The sequence below is a fragment of the Cetorhinus maximus genome, chromosome 25 (assembly GCF_964194155.1).
Source record: "Cetorhinus maximus chromosome 25, sCetMax3.hap1.1, whole genome shotgun sequence".
NCBI classification, from domain to species: Eukaryota; Metazoa; Chordata; class Chondrichthyes; order Lamniformes; family Cetorhinidae; genus Cetorhinus; species Cetorhinus maximus.
This window is the reverse complement of record NC_135903.1, coordinates 30,736,640-30,757,767: the sequence shown is the minus strand read 5'-3', so window position 1 is coordinate 30,757,767 and position 21,128 is coordinate 30,736,640. Positions and strand designations below refer to the sequence as shown.

Here is a 21,128-nt window from a genome sequence, read left to right as displayed (position 1 = left end):
AGCACCCCTAGCACCTAGCCTATGTTTAATGGCTGCTAAAGTTGATGTGGTGGTTGCACTCCCAGAAGTCAGCTTTGCAACATATTTGCAAGAGGGTGTATCCAAGTTTTACAGCACAGTTGACTGTTACTGTTCCTGCACGCCCCAGCTATGTGCTTCAAAGATTTTGGAATTGTCTCGCAGCGGTTGGCACACCTTTGCATCAGCTTCTTACAGACCCAGATTCTAAGAAGACAAGTCCTCGGGCTCCTCTCAGGTAATAAATAATGCCAAGGCCTAATAGCAAATGTGTGCCAAATCGGGTAATGCTGGTTCTTGATTGCTCTGGCATGCCTTTTTCCACTCAGTTGCATTATATAGTGTAACTGGGGTGTTTCTGAAGAACTGTCCAGCAAAATGAGTTGGGCATGCATTCACATCTCATGGTGATGCCACCGAGGTCTGCTGGTGCGGCTTCTTTTGGGAAGACGAGCTTCTGTCAGAGCAGTATCTGCCAACCCGACACCATTTCACCTCGCTCTGTAGATGAGGGAATGCAACAGCTGGCAGGAGGACAAGCAGCAGCTCTCAGGCAGCCTTACCAGCTTGGCATTTCTCCATGGCCCACCCTCCTTTTCCAAACACATCAGTTGGGAGGATCCCTATTGGCAATTCTATCCGGGCCTGCTTATTGGGTGGGGCAAGAAATAATTAATTAGGTAAGTCAAAAGATTTGTCCCAAATGTTTAGAAAATTTGAACTGATTTCTTCTGGTCTAATTAAGCCTGACCATTGCAGACAGATATTTCTCTAAATTGTCAGATGTTTGTAAATCTTCACCTCCTCAACCTCGTATAAGACCCAGTTAGCAAGATCAGAGAGAAAATAGCAGGAATATCTGTATATTTTCTCTTTAAAAATATTTTTATTAGAAGGTTATTTGGTCAAAGTTACTGTTTTACGATTATGACATTTGAACTGATCAGATGAAAGTATGATGGGTACTTTGGATGTCTGATATGAAGTGTAATGTTTGAGTGCAAGATGCAAAATCTTTTAAATGATGTACATAAATTTTTTTTTAAAAAAAAAAGGCACTTCTTGTAATTGAACTGGAATGGACATGTCTTAAAAAGCACAGTCGAATATGCAGGCTGTGTCCAAACAGCAATGAGTCATGTGGTCATTGGAGGCATTGGTTTCCTTAATTGAGGTCCTGCCGAAAGTCAAGGGATTTTTGGCTGAGCTGTCAAATCTCCTGTGGCAGGTCCTGCCTCGATGGAGCTGGAAAATCCCGTCCATAGTCCACTGCTCTTTACTAATCAAAGTATTCAGATGTTCAACATAAACTACCAGGAAGGGTCATTCCACTCAGTTATGTGGTCCACTTGTTTTATTTCCCCTACAATCTTCAATCAGATCCAAATTTGCCCCCAGCCTATAGCTCATAAGCACTTCATATATTCACGTCAATAAAAGAGGTTGCATGCAGAAGAACTTGTAGTTAATGCACTGGTTTATGGTTTTCAGGAGAATGGAAGTGCTGTGATCCTCAAAACAAAAACAAAAATCTGAGAATCCCCAGGAATGAAAATGGAAACGTGGCCCTGCTGAACTCTCTCGCCATGTAATGTCGTCGTTGCCTGAGGGTTGCTAATCATGGCTTAATGCCATGATATCACTGTGGGGCACGGCCCAAGGACTATCTCAGCGTGTCTGGGGATTGAACCCACATTGTTGGCATTATTCTGCATGCTCCAGCCATCTAGCCAACTAAGCTAACAGACCCTGCTTATAATAGTTATTCTGCATATTTTGCGTTCTCATAAAGCAACATTTGTTTTGTAATGATAGCATGAATTCAGAATCATGTACGAGGCTTCTCCAAAAAGGTCACCTTGCATCACTTCAGCCTCACAGTATGACTGCGCATAGCACCAAGTCAACTGAAGGTCAAAATTAACCAGAACCCTAATGGTCCTCGAACTCATCTTTAAATTGGCCAGTGAGTGGAGCTCTGCACATATATTTAAATTACACATGCCTTTCCCTGAGTGAAAAGTGGTGTGCGTGGGCAGTTTAAATTAAGGTTGTAGGTTTGAGCGACGATTTGTATTTATATAGTGCATTTCTTGCAAGGTGCTTCAGAGGTGTGATTATCAATAAAATTTGACTCCCAGTCACATAAGGACATATTAGGATAGGTGACCAAAAGTTTGGTAAAAGAAGTAGATTTTAAGGATTGCCTTAAGGGGGGGAAAAGAGAGGTAGAGAGGTTTAATAAGGGAATTCTAAGGCCTTAGGGCCAGGGCAACTGAAGGCATGAATACAAATGCAAAGCAGTGAAAATTGAACCATTCTAAAAGCAGACATGGCGTCCAACCCTACACATGTAGAATTAGAAGCCAACAGTTAAAAAAATTGAGGAATTGAATGAATGAAGAGTTCATGTTGACACTGTCTACGGACTGTGAAAAATTGCATACTTCATGCAAAAATGCAGTTAACATCAGAGCCTTTGATCAAAAATTTAGCAACCAAGAGAGTTGCTTTGTTTCTTTAAATTTTGCATGTATAATGAATATTGCTTTCAGAAAAAAAAAATGCAATTGAGAATTAGTAAAACTTAAACATTTCACACCATAAACCAGAGTTTTTGATTTTCAGTTTATTGAAAAATTGGTGTACCATTCACCCATTGTGATACTGTTAAAGTCCTAACCTTCAAGTTTGTCGGGAACCACAGATGCATCATCGCTGTAAGGTCTCAGCTGCTTCTCGTATGAAAAGCCTGGAATATAAAGAAGCAACATTATCAATTTTATTATTACCTTCCTCAATCCAATGCCTTGTCAATTACACCTTATTTGAATGATGAAAGCTGATCCAGGGACTGACTGAGGATGGGAGAGATATGGTGAGAATAGATTCACGGTATCACAATGGAGGAGTGAAGTTATATTGACTTTTGGGTCTGTGATTCATGCTGCAATATGGCAGAATTCAATTATAGTATTCAAGAATATATTACTTTGAAAAATATTACTTTAAAAATATTACTGTAAAAACATTGCTTTGAAAATGTTGAAACTTTGAAATGTTGATTGATAATTATTTGTACAACCACTTGCAGTGCTCAAAACTCTTTATAAGAATAATTCCAGGGTGTACAGATAGATGGATTTGCTGAAGAAGTTCCTAGAATCTTGGCAATGTTCCTCTTGGTATGTTTATCTTTTTAAGGGGTAACAAATTTGACCAAAGTGCAAACAATTTTTTTTTAAATGAGAGAGCCTGGAGTGCTGAACTCTTTGGAGGATGTAAATTGCCTTTGTCTCTGTTCAGATTGAGTTGTACTCTAATAATAGACTAAGGAGATGGATATGTAATGTCATAACTGTTTAGTGTGCCCTTCAGAATACATTACACACATGTCATGGCTTAACTTCAGATTTTAAGTCTAGGTGTCGACTTCAGTAACTATATTCCTGACATTTGCTTAACAATTACAGGGGTCATTTACATTCATGATCTTTTTTCATTGTTTGATTTATTTTGACATTGGAACTTCTATAAAAAGAAAAAGGCTATGGGGAGGGGAGAGGGCCATGGACCAAAATGATTCCAGGGTGCAGATCAGCTGGGTCTGTGCTGTAAAATTCTATCATTCTAAATGAGACTTGATATAAAAGAACTCTACTTCCATAATATCTGAATTTATAAGAGGACCGTAGAAGACCCTGCTCTGTCTATCAGATATCTGTGCTAATTGCCGAATTGAGCATGGTTTCTTTAGCAGGAGTAGGCCACTCAGACACCTAATCAGATCCTGGTTGATTTGAACCAAAACTCCATTTATTTACCTTTGCTCCATATCCCTTGATACTCTTAAACAACAACAAAAATATATCGATCTCAGCCTTGAAAATTTCAATTAACCCAACATCCATCACCTTTAGGGGAGAGTTCCAGATTTTCATTACCCTTTGTGTGAAGAAATGCTTCTGATTTCACACCTAAAAGGCCTCATTCTAATTTTAAGATTATGCCACTTGTTCTGGAATCCCTGACTAGTGAAAATAGTTTCTCTGTATGTACCCTGTCGAATCCCACCGCCCAGACTATACTGTTTTCTATATTCAATTTTACCTTTAGTCTTATTTACCATATTCATGTCACTACGCTATCAGAAGAACATTACTTGAGCCATTGCCTTGTTGTGTCAATACATTTCTTTTATAATTTTCTTAACTACAATGACATTGGGATAACTGCTTGTTTTTCTTCTAATAATATCACGGGCTTTTTAACAAAGTGTTGGTCAGGCAGTTTTAATTTCTCATTCAAAGTACAGCACCTCTGGCCATTCCTGTTAATCCCATTTGTAGCCTGTAGGTATATTTTTTGACTAATGTGATAAATTAAACCAAGCTGTTCAGATTTCCAGCATCCGCAGTATTTTGCTTTTATCTTACTGCACTAAAGACAAGGCAGCTGTCTTGTGAGCTCATGACCTCCCATTGCCATTGATATGCTTGCAATCGTCAGCGCTTCACCCTATTGTTATGAAGACAAGAACCACTGTCTCTGGACACAACCCAAGTTTGGAAGGTCAAAATCTGTAATTCTCTTCCTGGGTGTCTTGCCACAGTTCAAGTAGACATGGAAAGCAAATTTCACATGCCCACCATTAGGCTTAACCAAAGTGCCAGTGAAAATAAGCAGCTACAGAATGAACGTCTGAAAGCGTCACATTCACTTTAACACAATTCTAAAGACCACTCTGATATTACTGACTTGATGATTTGGCTTTTCATCGTTATATGGATAGACACATTGCTCTCTTTTAGGAATCTTACACACAGCAACAGCCAGAACTCAGTGCCTGTTCTGTAGGTGTTTTTAGGTCAACCATCAACGAGTGAACTGAGTTATCGCAGTACGTATTAACACAAAAGTCTTGAAACTTGTCCACTGGTGTCCTGTAAAATTCTTCTAATTTTCTTTAGCCACCAAGCAACCTTGAAAAGAACCTACCCTTCGTGTCATTATGAAGGAAAAGAACTTGGATTTAAACAGCACTTTGCCATGTCCTTGGGACATCCAAAACACTTTACCAACAATCCATTGCAATCAAAGCCCAGTCACTGGTGTCTTGCAGAGAAATGTGGCAGCAAAGCAAGGTCTCTCAGATAGCATGGAATAAATAAGTGGATAACATGTTTCTGGTGATATTGGTTAGGATATTGGGATAACTGCTTCCTTTTCTTCTAATAGGGTCATGGGCTGCTTTAAATTCAGTTGAGTAGACAGTTTTAATTTCTCATTCAAAAGACAGCGCCTCTGGCCATACCTGTTAATCCTCTTTGTAGCCTGTTGGTTCATCTTATCGTACTAGTCACAAAATATGCCAAGCGACATTTTCTCTTGTAATCAAAAAGAACCTATACTAATAATAAACGAAGCGATTGCCTCATGAGCTCAGAGACTATACCTAAATTAGCAACTTGTATTATAGAAAATCAATGGTTTAACCACAATCAATTGGATGTGGCCAAATAACTATCAAGAATGATGAAAACATCGGTGAATTCTAAAAGCCTGCTAAACTCGGAGGAGATCGCATGAAACTGGGTGTGTTAATTCTTAGCAAATTGTAGACGGTCCAGTTAATCGACTAAGGATCTTGAAGCCACAGTTGGTTCTATAAAATCACCCAACTTATCTTCCATCTTTTGTTTGCAATTATCTTCTGATGAATAGCAACCCACCACCTGGTATCTGTGCAAGTGAGGAGGAATTGCATTTAAACCGTAAAAGGAAATTTCAGGTAGTGAGATAAAATGACTGCAAGAGCTGATTAATGGACAGGATGCTCGGACCTGAGGGCGAGGTGGCTTGGGGCAGGCGAGAGAAAGAGCTGCGGGTTAAGGAAGATTAACGCCAGTGTTGGAAGGGAAGCAGCAACCCTCTTGGGAAGGGAAGTGGCAGCCTTAGAGGTGGAAGTTCAGGGAGGGTTGCAACAACAGCATGTGGGAAAGGTAGCCAGGGCCCAAGGCAGGAAATTGAGTGCTCCCTTGGCATATTAGCAACAGCCTCAGAGGTCATTCAGGGTCATGTGGACAAGGCTCAGTAAGTGGAAATGATTTGGAAGATGCCCCACCACAATCAGCTGTTTCCCCAGTTGTCTAGAGATGGCGCAATACCTTCATTAAAAACTGCAAAGAATGTTGTCCTTTATTCACTGTACTTTTTGTAAATTAATTTCTTCTAAATGTTTACTTAAAAGTTTAATGTTGGTGGGAAGTCATCAATTAATTCAATGCATTTGAGACAACTAAAGTAATGCCAAATAGTCAATGCTATAAGTTTCCTTGTGTGCTGTTTAGACTCAACAATTTCACTGTATTAATTTGCCCGAGTGTTGCCATTATATAGACGCTAGAAATGCACAATGAAAATGGGAAAAATAACGAATTCAAATGAGATGGATGGATAACTTTCCCACCCTTCCTCTGTCCTGTTACAACCACTTTTTAATATTTATTTCTTATGTAGTTAGATTTTCCTATGTGTGGTGATCAACATACTCAACCCCACAATAATGACCCCTAAACTCTGAAGTGCCCAGCTTGTTGACATTTTTTTGTAGAATATCCGACATTTAAAAAAAAAATAAAATCACCCTAATTTCTCCAAATACATGAAAAATGTTTATTTCTTACAAATGATTGACTACTGCTTCAAAAATGACGTTCTTCATTTTTAATAGGGATGCAAATGGCCTAGCTATTAACCAATATACAGTTATCATTGATCTGATCTATAAGCAAGTGCGCTTTTGGGAAACCAATTGAAATCTTTCTGTCAGCGACAATGTTCAATAAACTTTATATACAGCTTCTAGTCCAGAAGCTCCATTATGTTTACTTTATTTTATCCCCCAGAATTTTTTCAGCCTGAGCCCGATAGACATCATGTGCTGACTCCTTAACTCAAAAATGAACTCCTTTTGTGTACTATACATGACTTCATTCATATGCCTAGATGATTGTTGTACCATTCACACAAGGCCAAATTTTGGGGACTTTTGACGATTCAACGATTTTTTAAAATCCGTTCATGAGATGTGGGTGTCACTGGCCAGGCCAGGCCAGCATTTATTACCCATCCCTAGTTGCCCTAGTTCAGAGGCATTTAAGAGTCAATAAAAATCTGGAATTAAAAGCCTAATGATGACTATGAAAGCATTGTCGATTGTTGCAAAAATCCATGCCTGGCCTACATGCAACTCCAGACCAGGTAAGTACAGCAGATTTCCTTCCCTAAAGAACATTAGTGAAACAGATGGGTTTTTACAACATTTCACGGTCATTAGGCTTTTAATTCCAGGTTTTTATTAAATTCAAATTCCACCATCTGCTGCGGTAGGATTCGAACCCAGGTCCCCAGAGCATTACCCTAGGTCTCTGAATACTAGCCCAGCCAATACCACTACACCATCGCCTCCCTTTATCCAGTGGGGGCCCACTCGATTAGAGCAGGTAATGAAGATTGCACTATAACGGGCTTTAATATATCACGAAAACTCTAAAATAATAGCTGACGAACAATATTAGCACTTAAACTGTGTCTGGTATCATTGCTTGTGGGTTGTTACTTTAACTTTTCAGCCTTGTCCAACTCCCTCCAACAGTAGTGTATACTGTGCAGGTTCCAGGATACTGATTCTTGACCAAAAAAAAGCATGAATTTTGGAACTTTTTAAAAAATTTGTTCATGGAATGTGGGCATCAGTGGCTAGGCCAGCATTTTTTAAAATCACCCAGCCCTAATTGTCCTCGAGAAGATGGTGATGAGCCACCTTCTTGAACCACTGCAGTCCCTGTGGTGTCAGTACACCCACATTGCCGTTTGGGAGGGAGTTCCAGGATTTTGACCCAGCGACAGTGAAGGAACTGCGATATACTCCTGAGTCAGGATGGTGTGTGACTTGGAGGGGAACTTGCAGGTGGTGGTGTTCCCAAGCATCCACTGCCCTTGTCCTTCTAGATGGTAGCGATCGTGGGTTTGGAAGGTGCTGTCCAAGGAGCCTTGGTGAGTTGCTGCAATGCATCTTGTAGGTGGTGCACACTGCTGCCACTGTGCATTGGTGATGGAGGGGATGGATGTTGGAGGTGCTGGATGGGGTGCCTATATAGCAGGCTGCTTTGCTCTGGATGGTATAGAGCTTCTTGAGTGTTGATGGGGCTGCACTCATCCAGGCAAGTGGTGAGTATTCCATCACACTCTTGACTTGTCCCTTGTAGATTGTGGGCTCCTCAGAGTCAGGAGGTGAGTTACCCGCCACAGAATTCCTAGCCTCTGACCTGATCTTGTAGCTACAGTATTTATATGGCTAGTCCAGTTCAGTTTCTGGTCAATGGTAATCGCCAGGATGTTGATAGTGGGGATTTAGCAATGATAATGCCATTGAACGTTAAGGGGAGATGGTGGATTCTCTCTTGCTTGGAGAAGGTCATTGCCTGCCACTTGTGTGGCACAAATGTTACTTGCCATTTATCAACTGGAGCCTGAATGTTGTCTAGGTCTTGCTGCATTTGGACATGGACTGCTTCAGTATCTGAGGAGTCATGGATGGTGCTGAGCAATCAGTGAACATCCCCACTTCTGACCTTATGATGGAGGGAAGGTCATTGATGAAGCAGCTGAGGATGGTTGGGCCAAGGACACTAGCCTGAGGAACTCCTGCAGTGATGTCCTGGGACTGAGGTGCTTGACCTCCAACAACCACAACCAACTTCCTTGCTGCTAGGTATGACTCCAACCAGCGGAGATCTTTCCCAATTCCCATTGACTCCAGTTTTGCTAGGGCTCCTTAATGCCTCACTCAGTCACATGTAGCCAAATGTAGAATTGTCTGTGAGGGTGAGTAGGGCGGTTCTGCCTGCTTTGTTATCCGGTGATAACCAGCTGCACAGCAGAGCAATTTTTCCACTCTATACCAACATTGTGCCTTCAGCACAGCATCAATTTGAGTGCTCACACTCTGTAGGATTGATGATTTTGAGCTATTTGGTACCAGATTGGTTTTCTGCTGTGGACTAATTAATAGGGATTGGTTTGTGACTGCCCAAAGTCAACTTAACTTTCATTCTAATAGTGCGGACTTGTCTTAACACTAAAATGGAGTGGCAAAAGGCCAATGTCTAAACTGCCAGTTGCCAGAGACTGATATTTTTTAAAAATGCATTTGCGCAGACAATATGACTTTCAGACCCCACAAGCCAAGGAGAGGCTTGGGTTGTGGCATCTTCATAGGCTGGTCACGAACTACACTGCACTATGTTTTTGATTAGACCAATTCACATAGTAATGCATAATGGAGTAAATTGTAGCACTGACTAGAAAACACTAGTGTTGCTATGTGCCAGTTCTCCAAGAAGATTTGGATATTAAGCCAACAAACTCCACCCTTTGTGGTTAATGGTCAGACGCATGCTGAGTGCACAGTGAGGTGTTTTTCTATTGCAAGTTGAGAAAAACAGACATAAGGAGGTGTACCAACTCTACTGTTCAACATTAACATTCTCCCTTATTATATGCTCATATGCTCCCCAGAATTTCAGCCGGTAATGCACTATTCATGTAAAAATGAACTGCACAACACTTGTGCAGAGTTAGCAGATTTCTGCTGGCATAGCCGTAGGGATGGTACAACTAACTGTTCTCATTGAGTTTGGGCCAAGGAAGGGAAGAATTAAAGCTTAGGTTCCCGTTCCTAATTTCTATCTAGTGTGCGGATGCCAGATGAGGAAAAGAATCAGGTTTCGGCTTTGATTGCCTCTCATCGTCATGTAGGCAGCATAGTGGTATTGTCACTGACTAGTATTGCTGAGACCCAGCGTAATGTTCTGGGCACCCGGGTTCAAATCCCACCATGGCAGATAGTGAAACTTGAATTCAATAAAAATTTTTAAATTAAAAGTCTGATGATGATCATGAAACCGTTGCTGATTGTCGTAAAAACCCAACTGGTTCACCAAAGCCCTTTAGGGAAGGAAGTCTGCTGGCCTACGTGTGACTCCAGGCCCATAGCAATGTGGTTGACTCTTAAATACCCTCTGAACAAGGGCAATTAGGGATGGGCAATAAATGCTGGCCTAGCTAGTGATGCCCACATCAAATGAATAAAAAAAAAGTCTGCTAGCATTCATTTTCAAATTGACACTGGAAGAATAAGCACTTGGTCATTAGGGGCATGAGCCAACTCCTTCACAATGGAAGGGGAGAAGAACAGAAAGTCTTGTACTTCATCACTGGATCTGTTACAGAAATTATTGCACATCTTCAACAAAATAGTCAAATGAATTCATGAAGAATCTTCATCCAGAAGATTTACCACACCAGTGCTTATTAGTTTCCTAAATAAATTTTCATTTGCAGCTTTCTTATTAAATTGTATAATTAAACTAGCTCCTATTTGAAGAATGCACTTGCGTTAAATATTAGAAAATAGTTCATCACTCTCCAAGAGACAAAACAAGATGCACTGTTGAATGAAAATAAAATTAAAAGCAAGTAGATACTTTAAATATTTACTGGGAAAACAATAGAAGAAAAAGGAAGATTAATAGACAAAAATATTGTGCCAGTAGATAAGGTGACTAGAAAAGTCCATTGTGGTCTGTCTGACTGGTCAGAGTACATAATACATATTTATGAATATAACACACGCACACTCTAGATATTAGACACACTTTACAGACTGGGACATTGACCATTGTGAAATGGTCATTCTGATTTGGAGAAGTTAATATTCTGACAGAGCTTTCATTCTACAGAGTCTATGATTTTACCTTCCAGGTTGCTGGACTGATTTGGATAACCTTCATTAGGCATGTACATGGAAGGACAGCCAGGAATATCTAGGGGAAAGAGAAAGCATTATTGGTTATAGTGAAGGCCTGCAGCTTCACCAGTATATCATGAGCCTAAGTAACTTTAAACCTGTCTACTTTAACAGATTGATTGATATGCTGCATCTCAAAGACAACTCAATGGTAGCTTTTAATTCATATCAATCTCAAGCAGTATGAATGTAGCATCAAACACCAGCAAAAGGATAATCTGTCATAAACACAAAACCATGCAAATAAGGTACAAAAAGGTGAGGTGTGAATTACATTGGTTTCTATAAGTCCACCTCTGTTATTAAGCTTCATAATATGATGAGATGAGAAAGCATTATTTTGTTCATGGTGATGGTTATTTGCAACTGTGCATTTTTTTCAGTTTTGGAGCTACACTTAAGCCATTTAAATGTTTAATTGTGCATGGAATCACCATTGGCAACTCATCTGTGACAATGTTAGAAATGCAGGTCCCTTTAAGAATAAACCAGGACAAGTTTCAGAGTGAACTGAGGGCAGGCGATGCTAACTGAAGCCTGTACTGAAGACCTGGCTGTTTCCCTAGTCAAGGGGTTTTTGCTTCTGGACAGGGAAAGGACCCAGAAGGGAAGAGTGAATAGGCTGGTATCTGTGCTGAACTATAGTTTAACAAGAAAACAGCTGTGACCCACAGAATGTCTTCTGCTGCCTGATTCGGTAAAATGGATATCCACCTATTAGGCAATCTGCTCCCTCACGTGGACCTGAAGATTCCATGACACTATTTGCAGAATACTAGGGGTGTTCTTCCAGAGTCCTGGCTAAAATTTATCCCTCAACTAAAACAGGTGATCTGGTCATGATCTCCTTGCTGTTTGTGGGACTTTGCTGCCATGTTTCTCTACATTTTAACAGTGACTAGACTCCAAAAGTACTTCATAGGTTGTGAAGTGCTTTGGGACATGCTGGGTTCCTGAAAGGTGCTATATAAAAATGCAAATTGGTACTTCTTTGTACTGTATCTGTTCCACAGGCTCATCTGTTTAAAGTTTTGTGAAGCTCCACGCTAAAGCTACAAGACAGATGGAAAATAAACAAAGTGTGAACAAATTAATCATTAAAAATAAAGACTAACCATGGATTGATGGATTCCTGGGGTATGCTAGCATGGTGGCAAACGTTACTGGACTAGTAATCCGGAAGTTTGTGCTAATGATTAGGAGACATGAGTTCAAATCCCATAGCAGCTGGGGGAATTTAAATTCAGTTAATTAAATAAAAGACTGGAATAAAGAGCCAATATCATTACTGGTGACCATGAAACTCCCAATGTGCTGGCACAGCCAGTTGGTTCACCAATACCTGTTAGGGAAGGAAACCTGCCATCCTTCCATGACCTGACCTATATGTGAGTCCAGACACACAGCAATAGGGTTGACTTTTAATTGTTCTCTGAAATGACCGAGTGAGCCATTCAGCTGTATCACTACCACCATCAAGGGCAACTAGGAATAGACAATAACTGCTGGCCTTACTTACCAGCAATATCCACATCCAGTGAAATTAAAAGAAAAGCACCACAAATGAGAAAATACATTTAGACACTATTTGGTATGTTTCAGGAGTCCAGAGAGGAGCTTTGGCCACTGACAATGCACATTGGAAATGTGTGAGCACAACTTATAACTTCTCAACTATAAAATTCACGATCAGATTAATGATCTCAGCATTAGCCCTGTTTTCCAATATGTTCTGTCTCCAGGTAAACCTCACTCTACACTTCCAGCTTAATCCTTTTCCTCATCAGCTCCTGAAGGCAGTGATACATGCAAATGGAATGATGCCAACATCAGAGCTCAGGAAGTGAATGTTGGTGGGCTGTTTGAGAAAGTTGGAACCTCATATTGATCTTGCCTAACGCCCACATATGTGGGTGTTCCAGTGGTATTCAATGGATAATAATCAGAAGCTTAATGACCACATACTATGAAAGTCCCCATAGTCCCAGAGGACCATAGGCTGCTCTCTCATTCGAGAGACACAACTGGTGGTGAGTTCAGCCTGAGGGTCACCACACCAGGCAGGGCCTTCATGGATGACCTCGCCTGGTGCAGGAAATGAACCTGCATTGTTGGCGTCACTCTATATCACAAACCAGCCGTCCATGCTATACAGTAGTCACTAGGCAGTGATTAAGATCGGTGGGACTTAACTAATTAATTTCTGACTGACACGGAGACAGATTGTACACATCTACTGTTGCTTTTGATTGCTGAGCAGCTGATGTCAGTGATCAAACCTAGGACTTTGTCAGTCTTGAGGCTCAGTTACACTTAGTGCCCCTCACTTCCTATCTGAACCATTTGGGGAAGATGACTGCACATCGATTAACATAAATCCCTGTAGTCATCAAAGTGTTAATCAAGTTGCAAAAATTGAAGTGTCTCTCCCAGCTAAAGCTGGATTATAAACAGTTTATGTATCTATAAATCTAAACCATAAAAGGGAATCTATTCAAAGCAAAGGTCGCACAATAGGAAATTCTCCTCTAATATAGTTTTCCCATTCATAATCATTTTTCCACTAAAGGCACAACACTGACCACAAATCGACAAAAAAAAAAATCAAACTTGTGCTGGATTTCACAGTTTGTAGGTCATTACAATAAAAAATGTGTACTGAAGTATAATTATGGAGCACTAGTTTCGTCATCACACACCTATACCATCAGTCCTTCCCAAATAAAAGTCTGGAAGAGTTCCTTTTGCACAATTTTCACTCATTTTATCAGGGATTACAGTAAGGGTTCTAGTATTGGTCTCACTACCCCTGACTTAGGAAGGTAAAAATATGATGGTGTTTCAATTTTGGAAATGTGGATACGGGGGCGAAAAACATATCTTAAAATAAAACATTGCAGGGACATGAGAGAGAAAATGTGAGACCAAGCTTCTCCTGCTTAAAAGCTAGTTTTGCCGGGCCACCAAATTTCCTTGGCTGACAATATCATAAAGGCTTCAGAGCCTGATGCATGGGGCTAGATATCCCGATCTGGAAATTAATAATATTCAAAATGGGATGCTTGGTGATAATATCTCTGTCGTGAAAACTCATTACCAGTTAATTATTTTCATCTTTTTAAACACTCGCATGAGCACCTACGGCGGGATTTTCCGCACCCATCCACCGCCGCTATCTTTCGGTCCCGCCGCAAGTCAATGGGCTTCTGTCTGGGGTGCTGCCTCACCCATGGCGGGTCCCACCTGCATTGGGGCTGGAAAATCCCGGCGGCTCTGATGCCACATTTGTGGAGCAGGGTTGCACTGCAACTAAACATATAACTAGCGTATATCCAATCCAATTACAAAATCGAAAGAACATTCATCCCGAGGTAGAGGCGGGTTTGGCGCTGATCGTGCAGGTAACTTCTCACTGCCAGCTGGAATGCCAGTCTGCTGGCATGTTCCCGCCTCTGACAATCACACGCAACTTCCTTCGGGCTCAAGTGATGCCAGGATACCCTTTTGTACTCTGGAGTGCTGACACAATGGATGGGAAACATCTCATATGATACATTCCTATCATTGGCATGTAGTTTCAACATGCTCGTCAATATTTGGGCAGACTATAGTCCCTGGCACAAGTTAAGTGCTTGGGGAAGGGGGGGGGGATCAGAGGTCATCTTGCAGGGCCCTGAGGGGAATATATAGGGGGATACCAGCGAATTGTTCCAGAGATTGTAATGGGCCACCCAAGCTGAAGGAACAGCTATCTGCCACAATTCCCACCCCTGCTTGATATTGGGGACAGCAGTGTGAAAAATCTACCCCATGGTCCTCTTTATGTGACTTATGTGTCTTGCCTGTTGCAGAAATCTCAGGAGTGCATTCTTATCCTTCCGGTTTTATTGCTCTCTCCCTCAGGGGCGGTAACTCATGTAGAGAATCTGAGAGTAAATGCAAATTAAGCAGAAGAAAGCCATCACCATCCTGACTTGGAATTGTAATTGCTCATTCTTTCACAGTCACTGGATCAAAATCTTGGAACTTCCTTCCTAACAGCACTGTGGGTGTACCTACACCGGGCGGACTGCAGCGGTTCAAGGCAGCAGCTCACCACCACCTTGTCAACAGCAATTATGGATGGGCAATAAATGATGCCCACATCCCATGAATGAATTAAAACACCCACCAATGTGAATGTAGGTTTGTGAATGCCATCAGGCTACTGCACTGCAGAGGGAACTACCTTCTGGATAAATCTTCCCATCGCTCAGCACTATGGATGCCTGGTAGCCGAGGCCATTGGAACGTGATCAGAGTCAGCAGCTCTGCCTGATTTGATTTCCATCTCTAGCCCTGTTGCTCATCTGACATCAGCTGCATCAACACTGACCAGGAAGGGAGGCAAATTAACATGGATTATCTTCCACTCTTCCCCTACTGAAAATGCTTTAGTATCCTTTACGACATCCCCCATCCAAACTCTTTATACTACGATCATGTAGGGCTACTAAAATTAGCTTTAGTATCTCTAGGCTAAGGAAGGAAAATCAACCTGGGGATTTGATGTAATATGTCATAATCTTCTGCCACCATATATGTTGAGGGTCTCGATTCAGACCTCAAGGGATCTGTCTCTATGCTATCTATACAAAGTAAGTTATTGAGGATGATGGGGGTTCCGGTTAAACACAAGTGTCTGAAGTTTATTTCTTGCAACAACTACATACAGCTCTGCATCTAATAGTTACATAGGCTGATCATGTATATCTTATGAGTCAGGCATACAGTATTAGGAAATGGAGATAGTTTAAGTTATATTGGTATTTGTGGGCGTTAGGAATGAGTTTTAACTTTAAAGTTTAAGTTTGATTCGTATTTCTGTATGTATATGTTAAGACAGGTCAAATGAGTTTTAATTTGACTTTAAAAAAGGTGCTTGCATTCCTAATGAGGAATTTTATGACTCCTAAAAGGGTAAACAAGGCTAGAAGAATTGGACTGTTGCCTAGCAACAGTGGTGGGGTGGGAGGCAGAGAGGCAGGTCCCTCTTCCACACAGAAGAAGAGAGAAACAGCAGTTTGTTTTGGAAGTTGTTGGAGTTCAGTTGGTTTGAAGACAGCTGTGAAGCAGAAGCAGCCTAGAAGGGACAGGTAGCTAGTCCCAAGCTAAAGAAAGACCCCAAAATCCAGGACAGTGGAAGAGGGGTAAGTCCAAAGACGACCTTTCTGGTCAAAGGAAGGACAGTAACCTGGAAAAGGTTCTGTTAAGTGAAGAGTGAGGGGCAGAGAAAGGCTCTAAGCTTCAGCTTTAAAGAGACAAAAGCTGCAGAAAGCAGATTTAAAGCAAGAACAGCTTGCAAGAGGATAGAATGTCCAAAGAGACAACTGAAGGTCTGTCACTCTTTGCTATGGGCATGTTTTCGGCTGAGTCAGTGGGAGAGAGTGCGTGGAAGACAGCTTGAATGCATGTGGTTACTCAGCGGAGAGGAACGTCAGAAGGAAAGTTCAAAACCCTGGAGGCAAACCCTTGCGGAAGGCGCCTGAGGGAAAGTATCGGTTTGAGAGGAGATTCCAAAGTGAGTTCTTGGAGAGTGGAGATTGGAAACCCTTGTGTGAAAGACGAAGTTCAGTGAGACTGGTTCACTCACGGTGTCACAAGTGTCTGGGGGGAGTTGAGGAGAGATCTATAGCATCTGGTTGAGGTGGCATCTGTCACTTGTTTTCAGAGTGTGGTGTGTCTGACCACAGGGTGCCTATTGGTACATGGACTGTGTACTTACTGTGGACATTAAAGTATAAGTTAGCTTTTGTAACTTGTGTTATCCTTACAAATCTGTATATATCTTTAAAATTATAGTTGTGGGTGAAGGAGTATTGTAATATAGTTCATCTTTTCTTGCCAAATAAATGTTTTATTCTTTTGCTAAAAGGTCATTAGCCGACTTCAGTGACTCTATTCAGGAGCCACTCTCCACGTATCTAAACAAACAGATAAAAGTTCAGATATATCAAGCTGGATTCCACTCTGGGATCAGGCTTGTCCAGGGGTAACTTCAGCTGGGATCATAACAATAGTCAAGTAGCGTCTTGCTGATACAGGGACTCAGACAGTAGAGAGCATCTCTGTAATCGAGAGCACAGGCAATAGTGAGCATCTAACATGGAGGCTGTACTTGAGGGCATTAGATAATTATTTGAAGAGAAACAATGTGCAAGGTTATGGAGAAAAGGCAGGAGAATGGTACTGTCAAAATCTAAGTCATAATGCTCATTTAAAGAGCCGGTGCAGACATGATGGGCCAAATGGCCTCCTTCTACACCGTAACAGTTCTGTGATATGTGAACAGAGGGTAGGTGAAAACAGACTTGAGTTCTGCGGTGATGCCTCCTGAGAATGAATAACCCGTAGCCACCCACTGTCTAGTCTCATGCATGTTGAATGACCACTTGGATGTGGTGCCAAAGGCAGCCTGTGGAACTGTGTTCCAACAAAACAGCGCATTCCAAAGAGAATAGGAGCAAATTGAAGACAAAACCAATTGTTAATTTAAAAAGGAAAGTCATGGCAAATGAACTCCACTGGGCTGTCACTGAACTAACATCTGGCCAAGTCTTTTAGCAGCTGAGCTGTTTAGCACAATCTCCAGTTACACTGGGCATGCTCATTTAACCCTGGTGAAGTCATGTGCCCTTATAGAGGAAATGTCTGGTGAAATACTACACCGCAGAAATTCCAGCTGGGAATTCTAGTCTTTCAGCCCTCCATTTTATGAATGAAATGCTGCTGCCTCCATTCACAGAAAAAACAAGCTCCTACTGGCTGGTCCCAGAGGAGGGGCAGTCAGTGAGCACAGTGTAACAAAAGAGCTCAGTGCTACAAGTTTCTATTACCTGAAGGACATCAACAGGCAGACAGACAGGCTGTCTGTTAACAGGCTTTCTGATTAAAGTGGTCTTGATAATTTGACAGAAAACAATGGTGAACAATTCCTTAAGTGTGAAAGAATACAAAGGGAACAAGAAATGAAACCCCAATCTGCCAACAAGCATAAAATTTAAACCTGGAGACTTTTGCTATGAACTGTCAAGAACATATTGCCTGGGCTGGAGCGTTTCAGCTATGAAGAGAGACTGGATAGGGCTAGGGTTGTTTTCCTTAAGAGCAGGGAAGGCTGAGGGGGGGGGGGACCTGTTGGAGGTATACAAAATCATGGAGGGGCATAGATAGCGTAGATAGGAAGAAACTTTTCTCCTTAGCGGAGGTGTCAATTAGATTTAAAAGGTAAGGAGCAAGAGGTTTAGAGGGGATTTGAGGAAAATGTTTTCACCCAGAGGGGTGGTTGGAATCTGGAACACACTGCCTGAGGGGGTGGTAGAGGCAGGGACCCTCAACATTTAAGAAGTATTTAGATGAGCACTTGAAATGCCATAGCATACAGGGCTACAGGCCAAGTGCTGGAAAATGGGATTAGAATAAATAAGTGCTTGATGGCCGATACAGACACGATGGGCCTGAAGGGCCTGTTTCTGTGCTGTATAATTCTATGACTCCATATGGATTTGAAATCTACTGCTATTGAGTACATAGGACAGAAATCAAAACAGTGCCACATTTCTCCATATTATGAGGAAAGATAATACAGAGGCCTGAATTTCTCGGTCATCGGGCACACGGGATCAGTGGGCCCAGGACTGGACAAAAATGGGCTTCCAGCTGTGATCAGGCCTGACCGTGATTTCATGTCCAATTAACGGCCGACCGGCGTGAATGCGGGCTGAAATGCTCAGCGCTGCCGGGGTGGGGGCGGGAAGAGGGCGGGCGATTATGTCACCCCATGTGTGGGCGAGCGCTTCTAGAGAGCTCCCTGAAGGCACAGAGCTGCCCCAGGGAGCTGCAGACCCCCACAGACTAAAGGGCACGACAAAAACGCTGCATGATATATCCATGCAGCACAATCAAACACCTGAAAGCCATACCTCAAAAAAACCAGAACCCAGGTAACTCTTTTCATTTTATTTCTCCACGGAGATTTCATCCCACCCTGGATCGAGGTTTGAGCAAAACTGTGAATGCCGCTTGGGAGAATGGCCTGTCCGCCAACCGTACATTTAGCTCTTTTGTCACGACACAGTATTACCAACAACAACAGATACTGGGGAAACGACTAGCCCCAAAATTCCTCCATGTTCCAATTCCTTTGGCCCTGACTAAAGCACATCTGCGCGATGGCGTGTACTTTGTTTCCCAGGATTACATATTGGCAGAGTTAGGGTCCACCTTGCTAATTTCGAAGTCCGTGGCAACTTTACAACGTGTCATTTTTAAAAGCACAATTTTCTGTTCAGATAACCTTCCCTCTCCGAAATTCCAGTCCTGGTGGTAGTTGTAGGTGGGCCTGACTTCTTTAATAACCCTGCGTCCTGGTGGCTTGGGACAGGGTCAGTGCTGGGCCAGGTGTAAACCTCTCCCCTCCCCCGCTACACTTTCAGTGGCGTAATCAGAATTTTGGGATCACTTCAACCATCGGCCTTACCTCAGTGACAGCACTATCACCCCGACTCAGATCATGGCTTCAAGCAGACACGCCTTCAGGGACTTGAGCATATAATCGAGGCTGATGTACCAGTATAGTACTGTGGGAGGTATCATGCTTTGAATCAGATGTTAAGCACAATGCTTCTGCCTTCAGGTGAATGTAAAAGCTCCTGGGGCACTATGGTTCAACAGAGTTGGCCTGGTGCCCTGACCGATATTTATTCCTTGGCTGATATCACCGGAGAAGTAAGATTATCTGGTTAATTGTCTCATTGCTTTTTGCGGGATCTTTGCAGTGTGCAAATTGGCTGCCGAGTCTTCCGACATTACAACAACAACTTATATTTATATAACACCCTTAACGTGATGAAACGTCCCAAGGCCATCTCAGGAAATATTAAGAGCAGGCGGCCAAAATTTTGGTCAGTGAGGTAGGTTTTAAGGAGCATCTTAAAAAGGAGGAAAGCAAGGTAGCGAGGCAGAGAGGTCTAAAGGAGGGAATTCTACAGCTTGGGGCCTGGGCATCTGAAGGCACGGCCACTGATGGTGGAGCAATATAATTGGGAATGCGCAGGAGGCCAGAGTTAGAGGAGCGCAGATATCTCGGGGCTGAAGGAGATTGCAGAGATAGGAAGGGACAAAGCCATGGAGGGATTTGAAAAGAAGCATGAGAATTTTAAAGTCAAGACATTGCTTGACTGGGAGCCAATGTAAGTCAGGGAGCAGAGGAGTGAAGGGGAATGGGATTTGCTGCAAGTGAAGACACAGGCAGCTGGCTTTGGATGAGCTCAACTTTATAGAGGGTAGAATGTGGGGGACCTGCCAGGATTGCTTTGGAACAGTCACTTCACACTATTTAATTGGCTGTCAAGTATCTTGAGACAAACCCCTAGCCCTAGGTGCTTATCTTTGGCCAGGTACTATTCTCCTGCTCTCTGATGTTAACAGCTCGTTAGGAAATAAGCAGATGGTAAATAAATAAGGCGCAGCCACTAAAATTAACTGAGCGTCCTTGCCACCATTCCCAGATAGGCCTGCTGCTCACTCTGGCATGCGGTGAATGGTTCAGGTGAATATAAAGCTTGGGAAATGACTGTTACTGGTCTGAACTGGTCTTAAAATGGAACTCCAGTTCAGACCTGTACCGGGCATTTCCCAATTTTACTGTTTTTACCTTCTGAGAAAGCAGACTTGAGTTCTGCTGTGGTGCCTCCCGAGAATGAATAGCCTGTGGACACCCACTGTCTAGTCTCAGGTATGTCGAATGGCCATTTGGATGTGGTGCCAGAGGCAGCCTGGCACAGGCAACAAACTCCACAAACGCTTTTTTTTGCCCCAATTCTGAATGCAACAATACTAAGCCCGTGTCCACTTCTGGACATAGCATGGAATGGAAAGACATTACGGCTGGGATTTTCCGTCCCCTCCCACCAAAGTCGATGGGCGTTCGAGTGGCTCACCGCATCCACTGCGGGAGTGGGAGGGATCTGCTGCGGCAGGGTCAGGAAATTCCAACCTTTAAGTCTGTGCATGTTGCTTAAAACAAAACGCTTCCCTCAGTCTGCAGTCATTTGCAGGATTGTATTTTTACACAACCTCTCAGATTTCGGACTTACTTCCTATTGTAGTCATTCTGTTGCTTGCCATTGACCGTTTTCGTTTCCCAAATCTTGAATGTTACAGCCGCAGAAAACGCACATGTTGTAAATGCACCTTC

At 42.3% G+C, this 21,128-nt stretch overlaps 1 protein-coding gene across 1 annotated transcript in view; it reads right to left on the bottom strand.

The window, feature by feature from the left end:
- etv4 (ETS variant transcription factor 4) overlaps window positions 1-21,128 on the bottom strand; it is an 80,527-nt gene that overhangs the window by 17,602 nt on the left and 41,797 nt on the right. The window contains exons 8-9 of the mRNA XM_078529715.1: window positions 10,839-10,907; window positions 2,702-2,770 (exon numbers count right to left, since the gene is read on the bottom strand). Of these exons, the coding sequence (XP_078385841.1) occupies window positions 2,702-2,770; window positions 10,839-10,907 (138 nt within the window). The remainder of the gene's footprint in view (window positions 1-2,701; window positions 2,771-10,838; window positions 10,908-21,128) is intronic.